The 20,371-nt window shown below is 34.7% G+C and overlaps 1 protein-coding gene across 2 annotated transcripts in view; it reads right to left on the bottom strand.

The window, feature by feature from the left end:
- Nucleotides 1–20,371, bottom strand: part of MMS22L (MMS22 like, DNA repair protein) — a 130,045-nt gene that overhangs the window by 99,463 nt on the left and 10,211 nt on the right. For both annotated transcript variants that reach the window (XM_082731892.1, XM_082731891.1), the window contains exons 8-11: nt 20,023–20,153; nt 17,816–17,929; nt 8,073–8,249; nt 609–671 (exon numbers count right to left, since the gene is read on the bottom strand). In XM_082731892.1, the coding sequence (XP_082588018.1) occupies nt 609–671; nt 8,073–8,249; nt 17,816–17,929; nt 20,023–20,153 (485 nt within the window). The remainder of the gene's footprint in view (nt 1–608; nt 672–8,072; nt 8,250–17,815; nt 17,930–20,022; nt 20,154–20,371) is intronic.

The raw sequence follows: 20,371 nt of genomic DNA, 5'->3' as shown, positions 1-20,371 counted from the left end.
TCACAGAACTACAATACAGTATGTTTAAAGATGTAGTGAATAGCATATTTAAAACTATTTTAAAAGGAGGTCAAATCTGACCTCTGGGCCATGAAGCACTACATTAACAGCTCTGCAGAAAGAGAAATGATAACGTATGAAATGAGGGCTCAGAAACTAGGACCTTATCAGTTAGAGTATGATTCAAGCCTGTAAGACAAATTGCTCAGCAAGGCAAGTCACCTTCCTGCTGTGATGAGGATATAGCTGAATTTCCAATGCCACTATCTCCCTCATCATGTCTCCTAGACTTGATACCATACAGTCAAGGAATGGCTTATAGTTTTGAAACATCTACTACTTGAATATATTTTGTCAAAGTCACCAACAAGGATAATTTTATATGTCCTTCAACTCTGCTTAAAATAAAAATCTTCAAAGGATAGTCACTCATAGGAATGATCTTATGTTGACCCTTCATTAACAAAGAATGAGGATTCTCCCTCAGGTTTTTAATAAGTAGACAAAGTTTAAAGAGTTTGCTTAGTTCTTATAAATAAAATCTGGAACACTAAAAATTTAATGTTCAAAAATTTAATGACAAAAATTGTGTCACTTTAAAAGCATACCTGAACATTGATGGACTTTTTAAGCAGTTCTTCTACAAAATTCCAATTTGATTCCATTTGTCTCTAGAAAGAGAGAATATTGCACCAAAATTATTGCTCTTAATTATGCATTCAAATTATAGTACAGCAAGCTAGCTGCGAAGTACAAACATCTTTATCATCAGACATCATTCATTACAATTTCTTGAATGTCTAGAATTATTTGGACAAAAAGTTATGTGACAGACTTGGTAGAAAATGTTTAAACTATTCCAATCCAATATAAACCTTATAGTTGTTTCATTAAACAATAGGATTTCTATAAAATTATGAATGTCTTAACAAATATTTAATTTTTGTTATCATACATAATCTATCAGAAAAAAAAACACAACACAAAAAACTTCATGTAGTTTGTGGAGTTTTTTTAATCCCTTGAGTGTTTTTCCTTATTCTGTACTCACCAGAGATTTTTTCATTTTATGCATAATAATGTCGAGAGAATCTACTCTGGTAAAGAAGTAACTAAAAATTTTATATAGAAAATTTAAAAATATATATACACAGTGCTACTTCATTTAATCAATGGTCACTTATCTGGCAACTCCAACTATCTGGAAGACTCCTAACAATAAGGAAGAACACTGAAAAGGACTTTCACAAAGCCAAAATACTTCACAAAAGCTAGGCACTGAAAATGACTTCATCTTCCCACAGGAAAGCCTGGAGGACCTTCTCATAGGACACATGGTTCACTTGATACCAGTTCTTAAAGCTTTGGATATACAGACTGGTAAAAACCAGAAGGAAAGAAAGTACCACTGAGAAGCAAGGAACAACCTATTTCTGACAAAGAGTAAAAAAGGCAAAGCCAAAGGCCTTAAAGAAGCAAAGAGTCTCAGCGTATCCTACCAATCTGACTGTTGTTCAGAAGGATGAATCCAAATGACTAATAAAGGGTAAAATCATGTTCAATATTCTTGATTTTAAATGGCTGGATAATGTTCACATAAGATGCTATCTACATAAAATCACTAAATAAACATTTCTTTGATAAAGGTACTCAGTGACTATAGTAGTCTCCCTCTAAAAATGGCCCCAAATGACCCCTGTCTCCTGGTATTCACACATTTATTTAACTCTTCATCCACACCCCACTCAACACCATACCAAAGTTGGTCTGTCAGTAACAGAATATCAACACTAACAGGAGTGATAGTATGTCACTTCCAAAGTTAGGTTAGAAGGCACTGAAGCTTCCATCTTAATGAAAACCTCTCTCTTGTTAACTCCATCAGGGAAAAACCATAGTGTGAACAGGCTTGTAGAGGCCTATGTGATTGGTAACCAACGTCTCCTGACAACTGAAGTGAATGAGAAAGACTGGAAGTGAATCCTCCAGCTCTTTAGAGACTAAAGCACCATAGCTTACCACAACCTCATGAGGGATCCTGGGTGAGAACCATCCAGCTAAGCTCCTACTGTATACCTGACACTCAGGAACTGTATGAGATAATAAACGTTTACTGTTTTAAGCTGCTAAATTTTGTCACACAGTAATAGATAATTCATGCAACGACTTGGGTTATTTTTAGCAAAAGAATTACTGACTTTTTATTTTTATTTTTTAAAAGATTTTATTCATTTATTTGAGAGAGAGACAGAGAGAGGGCATGAGAGGGGAGAACGTCAGAGGGAAAAGCAGACTCCCCGTGGAGCTGGAGCCCTGACGTGGGACTCGATCCCGGAAATCCGGGATCATGAACTGAGCCGAAGGCAGTGGCTTAATCAACTGAGCCACCCAGGTGCCCAAATTAATGACTTTTAAAAATACATTTATGTAAGTAAAGTGAGTGCAAAACATTTATGAAAGAATGTGTAGAAACGAATTTGGCTTTGCCCAAAGAGAGTCTGCCCTTTACTGAAACCAAGGATTCAGGTAAGTAATTTTTAGGCCCCTGGAATGTTATACCTCATAGGAGTATCTTTGTTTGCCTGGGGGGCCTAGAGTCCTACCAGAGAGTCTAATGATGTAGTTGAGGGTGGAGGCTGGCCATGACCCAAAACCAATAATGTGACTTACGCTAAGGGCTGTGGAGACCTGGACAGTTGGTTTGAAGACTGAGACAACCATGTGGTTAATCAATCCATCATGCCTATGTAAAGGAGCTCCAGTAAACACTGAACACTGCAGTTTAGGCAAGCTTTCCTGGTTGGAAACACTCCCTTCATACTGTCACACACACACTGATGCCGGAGACTAATAAATCTTAACTATGTAGGGAGAAAACAAAAGGTACTTTTGGTACTTCTCCTGGACTCTGCCCTATATACCCATTCTTAGCTTATCTTAAATTTTATCCTTTCCCTATAATAAACAATAACCCTGAATTTAATAGTTCTCAGTGAGTTCTATAAGTCTAAGTAAAATACCATTTTGGGAATTCTTGGGCTTGCAACTGGTGTCAGACATAAGAGCAGCCTTGAGATTGTGCCCTAAAATTTGGTAACTGGCCCTAAAACTCTTCCAAAAGGAGATCATTTTAAGGCACTTGGTGGTTCAGTCAGTTGAGTATCCAACTCTTGATTTTGGCTCAAGTCATTTCAGGGTTGTGGGATCCAGCCCTGTAACGGACTCTGTGCTTGGCAGAAGTCGGCTTGAGATTCTCTCCTGCTGCCCCTCCCCCCACTTCCACAGGCCCACACATTCTCACATGGTTTCTCTCTTTCTCTAAGATAAATAAATAAATCTTTAAAAAAAGAGAGAAACCATTTTGTTCCATAATATTCAATGTATACTGTGTTAACGTCTTTACATTACTAATTCCTCAAATAAAATTTTTCCATTTCACAGATAACATAATTAAGTCTCAGAGAGGTCATATATATACAAGTCAGAGCAAGGATTTTGCTCCAAAGCCAGTATTCCTTCCATTTTCTAACAAGCCATCCCTCAGCTTTCAGTAATTCACTTTTATATCTCTCTTTACTGAGAAAACATCACCACTAGTCCCAAATAAGCAGGAATATGACAGGGCTGGTATATTTAGCTTTATAATTTGATAGTGTTAATGAGTATATTTTAATTTTTGTTCTATCAAGGCATTCTGAATCGCATGAATCATAGAAAAGTAACATAATTCTTGTCCAAGGACTTTCAACTCGGTAGATCAATATTGTGGCTATAATCTAAAACAAAAATAAACTGTAATTCAGATTACAGAATGGCACTTATATCACACCCAGATCAAGTCTGAGTAAGAGACTATGTATCAAAAGGATATTTTTATTTCCACAGCAAAATTGAACTTTGGGCATCTACATGTTTTTTTTTTCTACATACTAAGTTATACATAATTTCTCCAATAGAAACGAAATAGGTAGTTATCAATTTTGGGTGATGTTTTTATATTTCTTATCCCACCATCCAAGCTGAAATACCTCCTTAAGCCTCAGGATAGTGGTGTCTCCATCACAAATATAAAATAGATCCCTCGTACTCCACTTCCAGCAGACTAGGTAACCTAGTACAACTTTCACTTTAAGGTTATATTTCAGACCTTTTATCTAGCCACCATTTCAGATGTTTCAAAGATGAGCATCAGCTGGCCTGACTGATTGCACTATGTTCTAAGCAAGGAAACTACTGTTTAAACTGATCCCCGCAATGCCTAAAAATATTTTTTCTCTTTAAAGTATATTTGCTTTTAAAGTAGATGACAGGGATTGTGAGAGGATAACACACTCTTATCTAGGTTGAAAGAAAAGCATTAAATAGAAATACATGAAAATCTGAAGCCTTGAGCATGAGAAATGAGATACCAAATTTTCCTTATAAGCCTCTATCTAGCAATTGGCAGGTTTTATGAATTAAATATACATAGAGCCAAAGTTCAATTCACACAGAACTTTTAAAATAAAATAAAAAATTAAGTATATCTGAAACCTATTTATTTATTTTTTTTTAAAAGATTTTATTTATTTATTCGACAGAGAGAGATCACAAGTAGGCAGAGAGGCAGGCAGAGAGAGAGGAGGAAGCAGGCTCCCCGCTGAGCAGAGAGCCCGATGTGGGACTCGATCCCAGGACCCTGAGATCATGACCTGAGCCTAAGGCAGCGGCTTAACCCACTGAGCCACCCAGGCGCCCCTGAAACCTATTTAAAATGTAAAGATTTCATGCTAACTTTCAGAGCAAAGCAGTTCACATTTAAAAACTGAAACATCTCTATGGTTATCACAACACTAGAGATATTCTCTACTGCACAAGGTAGGCCTAACCATTTTCACTTCTTATCATCCTCTCACACCAGATTACTTATTAGTGAAATAAAGCATGCTTAATGCATGGCCATTTTCTTTCTTTCTTTTTTTTTTTTTTTTAATTTTTAAAAGATTATTTATTTATTTATTTATTTATTTATTATTTATTTATTATTTATTTGATAGAGAGAGCGCGCACATGTGCATGCACAAGCAGGGGCAGCAGCAGGCATGGGGGAAGCAGACTCCCAGCTGAGCAAAGGAGCCCAACATGGGGTTGGATCCCAGGACCTTGGGATCAAGACCTGAGCCGAAGGCAGCCACTTAAGGGACTGTGCACCCACACACCCCTGCATGGCCATTTTCTATATGGCAGCTGGCTAAATATATCCCAGACCCAAATTAACATCCTATATAATCTCTCTGAAAGGATAAGTCAATATGCATTTATGTTCATAAATGAGAAGGATTATATGACTTAAGAACCAAATTGACACACTTTTGAGAGTAAAAGGGAAAACTAACTAGATACGATGAGGGAATCACAGGCAAAACAGGGACTGCCCATGGCAAACTGGTACACATCGTTACTGTACCAAGAGTCTATTCATAAAAGGTGGTCCTTAGGAGAACCTTAATATCAAGTTTATCTAAGTGATAAAAACAGGCTGACATTCAAGAACCGTGTCCCTCAGTTTTGTTACCCATGAAATGGACATATTACCCCCCTCATCAGCTTCATAATACTTCACTGAGAAAAAAACTGACTGTGAGATATTAAACACTTTGCAAACACAATATGCTGAAGATATCACCTCTAAGGAAAACTAGTATCAATAGAGAGATTGCATTTTTCTTTAAAAGCAATTAAAGAGTCCAGAAACACTTGAAACTCTGAGGACTCATGAATACAGACAGGCAAAGTCTATTTTATATATACACATATAAATATATATTATACATCCTTATTATTTTTATATGAAAGGTTCTTTTTTGAAGATCATAGCTTTTTCCTCTTAAAACCTCCTACATAAAGAAATAAGATTTTTAAAAATATATGTATCTTAGCAAAAGAAAACCATACAGAAACTGTTGACATTAAAAGACAGAGGTTAAGCTATTTTAAATACAGACAATTCAATTACTATCTTGATTCAGAGCTAATAAAAGCACTAATTTCCTATGGAGTTCTCTGTATGAAATAAAAAGTGATTTCAGCAATGCAACTGTGGGTGGTTGTACCAGTACAATTCAACATTACAATAGTAATAGTAATGATATATATTAATGTAGCTAGATTTTGTACCATACTGGGAGTACATGGAGGTCAATATGAACTACTATTGAAATACACCACTCATTCGCATAAGTGTTAATGGCAATTCCAGCAAGCACTAATAATCTGAAAGCTTGTTCCTTGAAGCAAGAGGCAGTACAATCTGTTTCATGTATACCCTATCATTGGCATCTAATATTATGATAGCCACTCAATGGGAACTTAGAAGTGCTTAACTAATCACCATATTTATTTACACTGATTAAAATCAGAAATATGTACTTGGGGGAATTAAAATGGGAAGCGAAATAAAATGCTTGTGTAAAGACATTAAAATTATATGTAAATTTTTGAGTTCTTTTATTGTTGTTCTAGTATCCTAACAATTAAAAGAAGTGAAATTATTAATTTCACAAAAATACTCAATAAAAGGGTTACTATTATAATAATGGCAAACTGTTAAGATTTATTGAGTATTTACTATGTATCAACATTGTAAGGACTAATGTACAAAAACAAAGGACACACAATCCTTTTTTTCTGGGAAGTTCATTCTATTGATCTCTCTCAGTTAATTGGTAGAATGCTTAAATGCATTAATACTGAGCTGTGGGTGAGCTTCTCAGAGTACTTTCTGACTTATTAGTTTACTTTATATCTTGGGATCTCCTGAAAAGCTTTATTATTATCAGGGAGATTATTCAGAGGACCTTTTGAGGACCTTTCCATTTCTATGATACTAATATCAATGTTAAATGATCTTCAGATCCATGCATGATTTCTGAGCTCTGTCCAGTATTTCAAAGATAAGAAAATTTGTCAAGGAACAGGTTTCATAAGCAATGATCCCTATATCTGGTTAGAAGTTGAGAACCAAGAAACTTTTTAAAAATATGAATTTCCAAGCTCCAAACCAGACTACTAAATCAGGATCTCCAGAGTCGAAATCGGGAAATCTGAATTTTAAAAAAAAGTCATGGGTAGGCCTGATGATCAAAAAAAGACCAATATTGAAAATACAGACAGGCTGGCTTCAAGATTCTAGACATTTATTTTATGGAACTGATGGGCTGATAGAATACTATGCTATTCACTTCTGAACATGGAAGAAATTACACACAAATAGGGTTTCAAATAAATATGTCTACTAGCTAGTTTAGTTTTAGGGGTTTTTAAATAACTGTGTAAAAGTGTTTCTAAATAGAAATTAATATAATAATTAAAATCTATTTGAAGTAAACCTCATGGTTAATAGATTATCTTTATAAAAAGCTTCCTTAAAGTATTATTCTGAGGAGGGGGCACCTGGGTGGCTCAGTGGGTTAAAGCCTCTGCTTTCAGCTCAGGTCCTGATCTCAGGGTCCTGGGATCCAGCCCCACATCCAGCTCTCTGCTCAGCAGGGAGCCTGCTTCCCTTCCTCTCTCTCTGCCGGCCTCTCTGCCTACTTATGATCTCTCTCTGTCAAATAAATAAATAAAATCTTAAAAAAAAGAAAAAAGTATTATTCTGAGGAAATAATTTTACGAAATTATTCACAGAAACTACTACTTCATTACTGTAGATATATGCTTTCTTGTCAGCAATCTTACAGATGTTAGAACCAGAAGACATTTTCTGAACAACTCAATCCCATGAGTTCTGGATAGGGGAACAGAAGCCCAGAAAGGCTGAAGTAATTTACTTAAGGTCACATAACTACTTAGTAGCAGAGCCAGGATTAGATCCCAAGTCTTCTATAAGGTGTTTTCCATTTAACAATAAAAACAAAGATTATCATTTTTCTAGAAATCTAAAGTCTACAACTTTAGATTCAGAAGCTGAATTTATCTCTGTAGGATTGTGATCTAATTTTTGTTGTTTATGTGATCACTTATTTCTAATTTGTCTACAAAAAAAAACCATATTAATTAATAATATAAAGCAGTTTTAAAAAATAAAATCTTACCATTTCATCTGGTGTTCCATGGCGATCGAACTGGTAAAGTGATGCTACATGAGTGATGATCCACCAACTAAAACCTAATGGATCCCTGGGCTGGATTACAGGCACAGAAGATCGTCTTCGGTCACTTGATTTTTCAAAGAGTGTTTTAAGTAGTTTATTCAACCAGTTCCAAAATGACTATAGAAAGAGAAGCAGAATGATTCAGTTAGATAAAGAATATAACTTTTGGTTTGGGCTTTTTCCTCTATTTGCACAATTAAATATACACACAGAAAGGAAAACAGAACACATTTATAAAACTTAAAGAATAACAAAAACACTCAAGAATTAGAACCTAACTAGTACTTCACAAAGATCCTACATGTTCTACAATCGCATCTGCTGCTGTCCAGGGGTAGTCATTATCCTGACCTTCATAACAAATCATGTCCTCCCCACGCCCCACCAACCCATTTTTTCCTTTTTTGTTCTGTTTTGTCACAGAAGTATATAAGCCTAAATCATACACTCCTTGGTTTTCCTCCACTTTTTTTTTTTAATGCATGTTGGTATTCTTAAGTGGCCCAATTCTGTTCTTTCATAACTGGCTTCTTTTTCCTCAATGCTGTGTTTCTGAGAGTCATCCACTTCAGTGAGCATGGCTTTAGCTCATCAGAGTATTCAAATATAGAACTATATGATAAGCCATTTACCCAATATACTGTTGCTGAACATTTGATGAGTTTTTAGTGTTTTTTCTAGGTATTTGTCCATTTCATAAACATATTCAAGTTATTAGGCATAGAGTTGATAGTATCTCAACTTTTTAAAAATATCTGCAGAATATGAAGTCATGTTCCTTTTCAAATTTCTAGTATTGACTGTAATCATTTCAGGAAAAATGAGCCAACTTTAGTAATCTTTTTAAAGAACCAACTCTTGACTGTTATGATCATTTTTCATTGATTTGATCATCTTTGTTATTTTCAATTTCATAAATTTGTGTTAGTTTTATATACTTCATTTCAATTTCTTTGGGTTTATTATGTAGGGATATTTTCCCCTAACTTTTTGTGTGAATTCTTAGCTCAATAATTTTCAACTTTTTTCCCCTCTAATATCTATAATTAAAGTTATAAATTTCCATCTGTATCTTAAGCTAGAGTCCCAAAGCTTTAACCAATGTGTTAGTTACCACTTACTTAAAAATATTTTACAATTCTATCTTCTTTCACCTACGGATTAGAGAAGTATCTCAACTTTCTAAGCATATGTGTATCTCTCCTTGTAGTTCAATTTTTGTTTTCCACATTTAATACTTTGTTCTTCATCACATAAAAATGTTCATTTGCTTTACCTTCCTGATAAGTTGAACCTTTTATCAGTACACAATGACTTAATGCTTTTGTTGGTTTTAAAGTCTAATTTTCTCTAATGATAGTTTAATACATTTCCTTTCTTGTATCTTACCAATTCTGAGCTGTTCTGTATTTTATTTTAGATTACCTCTTGTAAACAGATTATATTCTGTTCTAACACTATATTTTTTAAATGAGCATTTCAGCAGTGTACTTGCAGTTAATGACTCAAACATTTAGTTTTAAATCTACCATCTTACTCTGTATTTCTGTTTGTATACCTATTTTTTCCACAAACAACCCTTTGTTGAGTTCTTTTGGGTTAAATTATTTCTTTTCTCTCCCTCTACTAGCTAATGAGTCTACTTTTTCTTCCTTCAGTAATTATCTTAGAAATAACAGCATACATTCAAATGTCTTGATAATACATATTTTTGCTCTTCTCTTAGACAAAATAAGGACCTTAAAATACTCTAATTCATTTATGCCCTATCCAATTTCTAGGCCAGCATTACTGTATACATTAACTCTCTTTTTGATCCCAGCAGATTATATTACTGACTTATACAAAACATTTACTACTCTCTTTGTGCTTTATTCCTTCATACTTCACACTACCTCTCCCCTTCCCCAATTTAGGCATCATTCTTCTAAAATATATCTTTCAGAATTCAATTCAATTCTGCTTCATTGACAGTAACTTTGTTTCACCTCACTCTTGAAAGGTTTCACTGATGAAGAATTTTAGGTTGACAACCACTTTGTTTTAATACTATCAAGTTATCATTCCCACTGGTGTCCTTTGCTTTTGAGAAATCAGTTTACGGTCTAATTGTCACTCTTTTGAAGGTAACATAATTTTCTGTCTGAATGCTTTCGGCTCTTCTCTTTGTCTTTGATGTTCTGGAGTTTCACTGCGATGTATCCAGGTCTGCTTTTCTTTTTTTTATTTACCCTAAGTAGAATTGATTGGGTTTCTTAATATGATAGCTTTCATTAACATTGGGAAAAATTCTACCATTTTCTCTTCAAATATTTGCTCTGTTCCACTCTTTAATTCCTCTCCTTTGGGACAACAGATAAAAGCATTATCAGATTTCCTCTGTATTCTCACAATGCTGTATTTAGCTACCATGTCTTTTCTATTTCCTTTAATCTGTAACAGTTCTTCGGTAATTATCTTTCAGGAACTTGACATTCTTGAAGAGTAACAGGCCATTTACTTAGGTTTAACTGAGGTTTCTTCATAATTAGATTCACAGTATACATTTTTGGCAAGAATACCAAAGAAACATTTTTCTTCTTTCATTGCATCATATTGAAGGTACATAATATCAATTTGTCCTATTATTGGTTAACTTTGGTCACATGGTTAAGGTGGTATCTGCCAGATTTTCTACAATATAAAGTTACTGCTCCCCTTGTAAATGATATCGTGTAGATACATGGAGCTGTGCAAATACTGTTTTTTTTTCAGTCATACTTTTGGCAGCCACTGAGGATTCATGCCTGAAACAATTACTAAGGAGGTTGTCAACTGGTGATTTTCTAATTCCATCATCAACATCTATTGTTTTATTTTTTCTTTTATTTATATCAGTATGGACCCACAAACTCTTATTGTATATATTACAATCCTTTGCTATTGTTTATTTTGTTTCTCAAATTATCTTGGGTTTAGAGTGTGGGAAATCTTCATGTTGGCTCCTTTGTCCTTTTGGTATGTCCTCATTCTTTTCTGAGTACCTCCTTAGTTTCTGGTACAGAATGTTCCAGTCTTATTTTTTATTTTCCATGTGTCAGTCTGGAAGACCAGGTCATTTGCCAAAGGAGCTTTGTTTCTTTTCACTGGAGGCTGGTAATTTCAAGACCAAGGCATTGCAGTTTCCTCATTGTTAACTCAGATATCATCGTTTGTAGGCCCACCTAGTGGTTAAGGTAGGAAATGCATGTATGTATACACATCTCTGTCTAGTTTCAATTATTAAAAAACATTATTTCATACCGATATCTCAAATTCTACTCCAACATCTTTCACTCTACCCTTCCCTCTTTCCATATTTATGACTCAATTTTGCAACAGTGACAAAGCTGGATCTTAATTCCCCATCATGTATTTACTAATTTGCTCAGTCCTAGAGTATAAATATTTAAATTTACTAACCCATATATCTACAAACAAGAGTCCAGGATCTGAAGTTTGTTGTAATTCTTTTGTCTTCAGCCTTAGAGCAAATGAGAGCAAAACAGTGCGTTCCAAGTCCTCTAGGTCAGTCCTCCCCGCCATAGCCTCTCCCATAGGTTATTATTCACTTGGAATCCAGTTAGGTTCAAGTGATTTTCTTTTTATATTCCACTGAATTCCTCTCCCGTACACGTTAATTCCTCTCCCGTACACGTTCATTTATTTCTGGAGCATGTTAAAGACTAACATGGTTCTAAAGTCATAACGCATTCAAACCCTCCTACTCCATTAGTCACTTATCAATCTCCCATTGCTACCCATCAATTTCAATAGTTTCAGTAGTTCCTGATTTGTCTTTCCAGTATTTAACTGGGCACAACTAAGCATACACATTTCCTACTTTCACTACCTTCATACACAGAAGGTGGCACTCTATAAGTATTCTTTTGTACTTTATTTAACAATAAGTCCTAAAAATCAAACCCTTATCAGTTCAGATATTTTATTCATTCTATTAAACAAATACGTAATACTCTAATCAATGTGCTAATAAACCATGGTTTCTTTACTCTCCTGTGTATGGGCATTTAGGTCGTTTTTAACATTATGCTTTTACAAATAAGGTAATAAAGAGCCTGAGACATATGCATTTTTTAATTGCTATAGGTATACACTAAAGGTAAACTACAAGTGGGATTGATAGGGTCAAAGTTATAAAATTCTTGGCCCATACATTTTGAATTCTTGAGTTGTTTTTGGTATTGACAATGTTTTCATTTCACAGAAAATTTTTGTCATAATATTTGTATAATGCTTAAGGGTGGCAACATATATAAATTTACACATACATGCGGCAGCTAAAATCTAACATGTACAGGTCAGTAACTGCTAGCTTACATATGGCGTTGCACAGGTGTCCCCTGCCTTATCTGTGGCACTTTGGAGAGTGTACATGAAATATACTTTACTCTTTTTCCCCAAGAGGAGTGCATTAATTTAGCTATTCCTTTTCTTTTTCTTTCTTAAACATGCACTTTCTTACATAATCGTGTGGCAGGAAATAACATAGGCTGTAGCATCCAATAAATCCACACTGGAAGCCCCATTTATCATATTCTGACTGTTATTTGAATGGTATACTTAATCTCACACCCATACTTGCTGGCATAGAAGACATATCACTCAAGGAATATTAATTTGCTTTCCTTCTCTGAAATTGAAGTCTAATTGATGATTACTAGATAGTGAGTGTAGGGTTTTTAGAAAAACAGTCATATACATAGATCCAGCATAGCTCCATGTTTAGAATACTTCCTGTAACACAAATATGTCCTTGATCAAATTAGTTTATTTCCATTCTAGGAATTCCCATCTAATTTGGGGTATATGTGAATTTCCAAACATTCCTGACTCTCTTTAGGCTTCTCTAATTGTTTCTTGGGAAGAATCATCGTGTTGGCTTCACAGAAGTCAGCAGCAGCCCAGGCAACATTTGAAAATAACTTAAAAAACCTGAATGGCCTATCCCCTTTGGATAATTTCCTTAGAACATTAGTCCTTTGAATACAGACCTGGTTGTAAAAAATGTCTCTTTCTCAGCAGGAAGACTCCAAATTCCATTCTGTCTTCCCCTCCCTCATTCTAGGGATGGGGTTGGAGAGGGAAGGGATAGGGAGGAGGAATTAATATTTCTTTCTGGAAGAACATTAGTGTGCATGTGTACACATACACACACGATTTCCTTTTTTAAAAACAATAAGTGCATTGTCTAAATCAGTGTTGCCACATTGCAAAGTTTTAAAACCTTTGTACAGGAAGAAAAAGAGAAAAAAAAGAAAAAAAGAAGAAACAAACATAAAACCTCTGCCTTCAGCAGTCTGGAAAGCTCCTAAAAACAGGCCCTATGAGGAGCTCAGCCAGCTGTCAACATTCAGGGAATGATCACGTCTTCTGTGATATCATTAACTCCCAGGTGGATGAAGTAGAAAAGCTGCCCTGCTTTTCCTGAAATTTTCAATTGCTTTTTCTGTTTTTCTTTCTTGGCTTTTCCTCATCCATCTCTGTCCCCAAAGACATTGCAGGTCAGATAGTCAGTACAAAGAGTAATTTTTAACTTGCTTCTTATTTGTCTTAGAAGAAACTTTTTGTCATTTTGTTTCCTTTTGGCTTGGTCACTTTTTCCTGGTCTTGAACTTTCTATCAAGGGAGCAGTGCATATAATCACTCTACAGTAAAAGATGGGACCTACATCACTTTTTTCTAAGCTGAGGGCTGCTCTGTTGTGTCATACTGTTTATTCATCCTGGAGGCTGGGAGTCCAAGACCAGGGGTCCATCATGGTGAAGTCAGGGCCCTTTTCCAGATCGGCAGACCTCTGGCTGCATCCTTACAAGGTGGAAGACGTTCTCAGTCTTTTTAAATGTTCCATTGTTACCTTGTTTTTCTATGATGTTTATGAAAAGCCTACTGCAGATCAAATTACTTTGCTCTTATAAATTATTAGGTCTTTTTGTCTAGAAAATTTGATTTCTTAAAGGACCTAAAGTCATTTTCCGTATATCTGAAGTCAAAGAGTTTTAGCAGGATATTCATTGGGATGGATTATTTGGAGTTAATCTTTTCAGTTATCAGGTAGGCCCTTTCAATATGTAGAATTAACTTTTGTTTTCCCCCCACGAATTTTTCCTTGGATAATAGTTTTGACTGTTAGCTATATCCTATTGTTCTGTTTTCTTCTTTAGGAACTCCATTTATAAACACAGCTGTTTCTTCTTTATCTTCCATTTCAGCTATTTTCTAATTTTTTATATTCTTTTCTTCATCTAATTTTTATTTTCTTGGTTGTTTTCTTTCCTCCATATCTCTGATTAAATTTTAATTTCAGCATATTCTTCTTGGGCACCTTCTCATTTAATCAACACATTTATGATATTTTCTGGGGCACCTGGGTATCTCAGTCTATGAAGCAGCTGCCTTTGGCTCAGGGCATGATCCCAGGTCATGGGATCAGGTTCCCTGCATAGTGAAGAGCCTGATTCCCCCTCTCCCTCTGTCTGAATCAGGTTCCCTGCATAGTGAAGAGCCTGATTCCCCCTCTCCCTCTGTCTGCCACTCTGCCTACTTGCGTTTTCTCTCTGTGTCAAATAAATAAATAAAAATTTTAAAAAAGTTTTTTCTTTCATTTCTCTCCTGCATTCCTTTTAAAACTCTTTTCATTCACTTCTGACTTTAATCTACTTAACTTTTAAATCTGAGTATCTTATTCAGGTGTTATTGTACAACCCCAAATGTTTAATCTAGAGTATTAACTTAGAATTTCTTTCTGCTTCACAGTTGTTTCTTGGAGAAGGGTTCATCGGCTACGGTGTATCAGTTCTGTTTCCTAATAGTAACTTTATAAAGACTTGTCTCAAATTTTCTTTTTCTTTTCTTTTTTTATTATGTTATGTTAGTCCCCATACTGTACACATCATCAGTTTTTGATGCAGTGTTACAAGATTCACTGTTTACGTATAACATCCAGTGATCCACACAATTCATGCCCTCCTTAATACCAACCAGCAGGCTCACCCATCCCCCTCCCCACTCCCCTCTAAAACCCTCAGTATGTTTCTCTGAGTCCACCGTCTCTCATGGTTCCTTTCTTTCATTTAGTAGATTTAGATTACTTTAAAAGATTTCCGGAGCCGTCTTTTGTCACTGTATCAAAGTCCCATTTCTTTCTTGGATTTCTTTTTTCTCTATGGTGGTGGTGGTAAGAGAGTAGGTGTGAGAACTTTGAGTTTTTTGTATGTTTTTTGTTTTACAAGATCAATTTCTCCTTTTAGTTCCTTTCACCACCGAATCACCAAGGGTACCATTCCCTTTTTGCCTTTTTATTCTCCCAGAATGTCTATCTTCAAAGACTGCCTCCTTATGTCATATACCCACTTTCACTTCTAGAACTATTCAATAGTTCTCTGACCGGCAAGGAAACAGTCTCAGTATTTTCTCAATCTGGCAATGGTTTTAGACCAATCTGAGGACTACTGCTAGCTCCATTCTTTCCTCTGGGCAATTTTTTCTCAGGCTGCCCTTGCTTGCCAGAAAGTTTCATGGTAGAGCTTTGGTGGTGGTTTTTACTGTTAACTCTTTTATCATTCCTATCTTGTAGTTAAGCTATCAACATAATGTTTGTATTTGTGTGTATAGTTTTATTAGTTCTTGCCATTCTATATTTTGGGGGAGTTACTAGAGGAGATATAGGTTTAAATATCCACCTTGTGACTGCTTACAAGTCATTAGCTTGATGGGCACCTGGGTGGCTCAGTGGGTTAAAGCCTCTGCATTCGGCTCAGGTCATGATCCCAGGGTTCTGGGATCGAGCCCGAGCATCAGGCTCTCTGCTCAGCAGGGAGCCTGCTTCCTCCTCTCTCTCTGCCTACTTGTGATCTCTGTCAAATATATAAATAAAATCTTAAAAAAAGAAACAAACAAGTCATTGGCTCGAGATTTTCAGTACAACCTGGGCAACAGCAACTCAGGCTATAAAGCTATATGAGGGCTGGGTTACGAAAACAAATATACTGAAGCAATTTTAAACTGCAAAGTATCACAGTGAAAGGCAATTTTGCTTACAGATTAGTTGAGTTTCTAGTTCATCCTTTTGGGGGGCCAGATTTATGGCTACTTAGTGTATCAGTAGGCTACCAACTTGGGTTAACTCTGACCTCTGTCTTCTATTCTTTCACCGTGTGACGTATGAAAGCTAATGTTCAAGTTTATACAATTTAGCAACTGCTTATAAGGTTATGGAGCTGTTTCAGTGTTCAGTTGACCTGAGTCCCCACCCACATTTAGTACTTGGCCTCAAGACTTCTCACTTTCTACAAGCTCACTCACCCATGTAAATGCTTATTATTTGATACCCAGCATGATTAGATTAGATTTTTTTCAGCAGGAAGGTCAAAATGTCTTACTGTCAATCATGGAAAATTCTATGTTGAATTTAAAAATAAAATAGCCATCAAAGTCTGTGAATAGTATCAGTTATTTTACTTGTATTAAAAAAAATAAAATGACCTCAGATTTTCATTATTTTAAGACAAGTAAGTCTAGTTACTACATCAAATGAACAGCATATAAATCATTTAGGTTAAACAATACATATTACTATGCAAATTTCTAGAATATATTTTAAAATTATGCCTACTCTCCTACTTGAAATCTAGAGAAAGACTAACAGCAAAAAGTATGAACATGCCTACATTAACTATACATTGTTTATGCTCAAGTCTGAAATTGGTAAAATAAGAAAAATTCAAAAGAAATATAAAATTCTTAAATAATGATAAGCTTTGCAGGAAATGGAAAAATTGATATTTACCATGTCAATGAGACAAAACATCCTGGAAAATGATCAAAGGATATAATCCTGAGACTCTAATGTTGAAATCTCACCAAAGGAAGCTGAACTCTACTGACAAACCAAAATGTGAGGAAAAAATTTTTTTCTTAACGATAAGAACATGTTAAATTTATACGTTAGTAAATTCACTGCTAAAATAATAACTGAAAATATAGTACTTTTTAAATCCACAAAAATACGATTGTTATTAAAAAGAGATAGCACCACCCAAACCCCAAATTGTGGAAAACTGGGAAATTATAAAACCCACGAAAAATCAAAAGACTTTTTCATATAACATAGATTGTTGTAAGTATCATCTCATAATTATTTGTACTTACTTCTGCCTATGAGTATTTATCTTTTTCTACTAACCCACAACAACTGAAATAAACTGAAGCCCCATTCTGAAGACTTGGCTCAAAATGAGGTGCAAGAAAATTTCTCTTGTTCCTCTTTATGCTTTTCTTCCTCCTTTCTTGAAATAATGCCATAAAATTTATGAATTTAAAAACCTATTTTATTTCTTCCCAAAACTAAATCTACCACATTTCTTGACTAAATTATTTCCTGGATTACTAGACAGTGTGAATTATTTTAGCTTAAGATTCTTAATAGAAAACTTGAGAACATAAGAGTCAAATCCTGTACTTCTAGAAGTTTCATATTGCCACTTTAGGGTTGAAAATGTAGTACAGGTTTGGTACTCAGTACTCTGGTGGTGGTGGTGGCTGTCTTATATAAGGAAATTTGTAACATTTTTCTTGGTGAAAACGATTAAAAATATTCAATATGAGTTTGGAACAGTAGTTAACACATTAATTTTACCACTTACTTCTGAAAGAGACCATTTACTTCTGTGTTCTAGAAGATGAATGAGTAGAACCCATAATTCTTTAATGCAGGAACATGGACAGTGGTGACTTGCTAATGCTTCAGAAGGCCTAACCTATAGAGAAGAACCAAAATGAGTTCTATAAGATTTTTTCATGCTACATACCTCTCTCCAAATGTTTTGAAGGAATTTAGATGACTTAAAACTGATGTTTAATTATATAAAACTATTTACAAAAATATGTGCTATTCCATCAAATTGAAAATAAATTCTCATTTTACTTTTTTTTTTTTTTTTAAAGATTTTATTTATTTATTTGACAGAGAGAGATCACAAGTAGGCAAAGAGGCAGGCAGAGAGAGAGAGGGGAGGAAGCAGGCTCCCTGCTGAGCAGAGAGCCCGATGCGGGACTCGATCCCAGGACCCTGAGATCATGACCTGAGCCGAAGGCAGCGGCTTAACCCACTGAGCCACCCAGGCGCCCCTACTTTTTTTTTTTTTTTTTAAGGTAAGTTCCACACCCAGCATAGAGTCCCACATGGAGCCCAATAATGGCTCAAACGCATGACCCTGAGATCAAGACCTAGACAGAAATCAAGAATCAGATGCCAACTGACTGAGCAGCCCAGGTACTCTTAAATTCCCATTTTAAAACCAAAAGTATAGGATGAATTTTATTTTCTACCTTTTAAAAACCCTTTGCTTTAGGGGGGCTGGGTAGCTGAGTTGGTTAAGCCTCTGACTCTTGGTTTTAGTGTAGGTCATGATCTGTCTCCTGAGATGGAACCCCAGGTCAGGCTCCACGCTCACATGGAGTCTTCTTGTCCCTCACTCTCTGTCCCTCCCCACCGCTAGAGTGTGCTCTCTCTCTAAAATCAGTCAATAAAATCTTAAAACAAAACAAAACAAAAACCTTTGCTTTAATCATCAGCATTAAGCAAACTTTTTCTGAAATGGGCTAGATAGCAAATATTTGAGGCTTTATTGGGACACAGTCTGTCACAACTACTCAACTCTGCCACTGTTGTACAACTTCAGCCAAAAAAAAAAAATGGGTTATGTTCTGGAAAAATTTATTTACAAAGTCAACAATGTGTTAGATTTGGCCTCAGGGCAATGATTTCCTAACCCTGAACTAATCTATCAGCCACAATAGAAAAACTTCTAATAAAAAGATTAGAAAACAAATTTTAATCCCCTGCAAAGCAGACTAAAAAGGTTTTAGAAGTTAGAATAAATACAATTATTAGGGATTTATAAAGTTAAGCAATTTTAGGTTAAGCATTTTTTTTTTTAACAAATATATCCTCAATGACCCTAAATAATGCAAGGCATATGCACTATGTTTGCAAGTACATATAGACTTCAGAAATTCATTATGTAATTACTATTTCACATATACTACATTTAGGTTTGTAACATAATACAAAGCAAAAGGTAACTGTTACCTAAATCGTATCTGGATAATTCACTAATTACATTAATTACATTAATTATAAAATTATACAGACCAGATTGAAAAGATTTTGATAATACATAAAACACAATCTAAATTTCAAAAAATTATAAATCCTGATTTCCTGTAAGGTTTATGCTAACAATTTGAAATAACTGATAATCTACAAATTTCCACTGCTAGAAAATGAGTAGGTACTGTAGCACCTTTAAATCACTGTCTACATTAAACACTGTATTAAACACAATTTAGTAAGAATATGTAATTTCCCCCATGATTCTAGACATTTTTTGAAAAACAAAATTTCCCTTTAAACTTGTCAACTAATTTTAGTTAAGTACTCATTTATTGTATTATGTAACAATATATATTACTAAAGAACTGGACTCTCCTATTTGCATAGAAGTTAAAATTCTAGTCATTATCATAAACATCCTGTTTCTATTTATTTTAGACAAGATGGAAAAAGCTATTTTTAAGAATAAAAAAACTGCCTCTGAATAATTAATTTAAGCCTGTTTTAAATGATTAAATCAAATTCTTTTCTCATTCAACTCCCAGGCAATAATAAATATAAAATTAGAAAAATTAACAAGTAAACCAATCAGATTAAATTCTTATAAACCACACATATTAAGTATCAAAAATACAAGCAAACTTTTTAAAAAATTTAGATTCAATTAGCCAACATATAGTACATCATTAGTTTCAGATGTAGTAATAAAAATAAACTCTTAAAAATAAACATTACCTTGTCATACCTATTCAGTGACAGGCTTATTAAATCACAAAGGAGATTTTCATAATGGTCTTCAAAGAGGCTGACGTTGGTTAAATTGTCACCTGCCAGATTCATAAACTGATGACCGTATACGACTTGTTCTAAAAATGTAATAAAATACGTTCTATTTAAAAGTACAGTAGATTTTTACTAATTCAGAAGGATGAAAGGAACTGTATGCTTTTAAATTGACTTACAATGAAACTGCAACACATACAGTTTAAAAACAAATTTCTTTAGAAATAAGAGTTAAATTTGGGGACAATTCCTTTCTTATATGACCACTGATATACATTACCTAAAAAAGGTAATTTTCAAT

This window comes from Mustela nivalis (genome assembly GCF_964662115.1).
Source record: "Mustela nivalis genome assembly, chromosome: 5".
In the NCBI taxonomy this organism is placed as follows: Eukaryota; Metazoa; Chordata; class Mammalia; order Carnivora; family Mustelidae; genus Mustela; species Mustela nivalis.
Note: the sequence above shows the minus strand (reverse complement) of the source record. Positions and strands in the feature narration are given on the sequence as shown.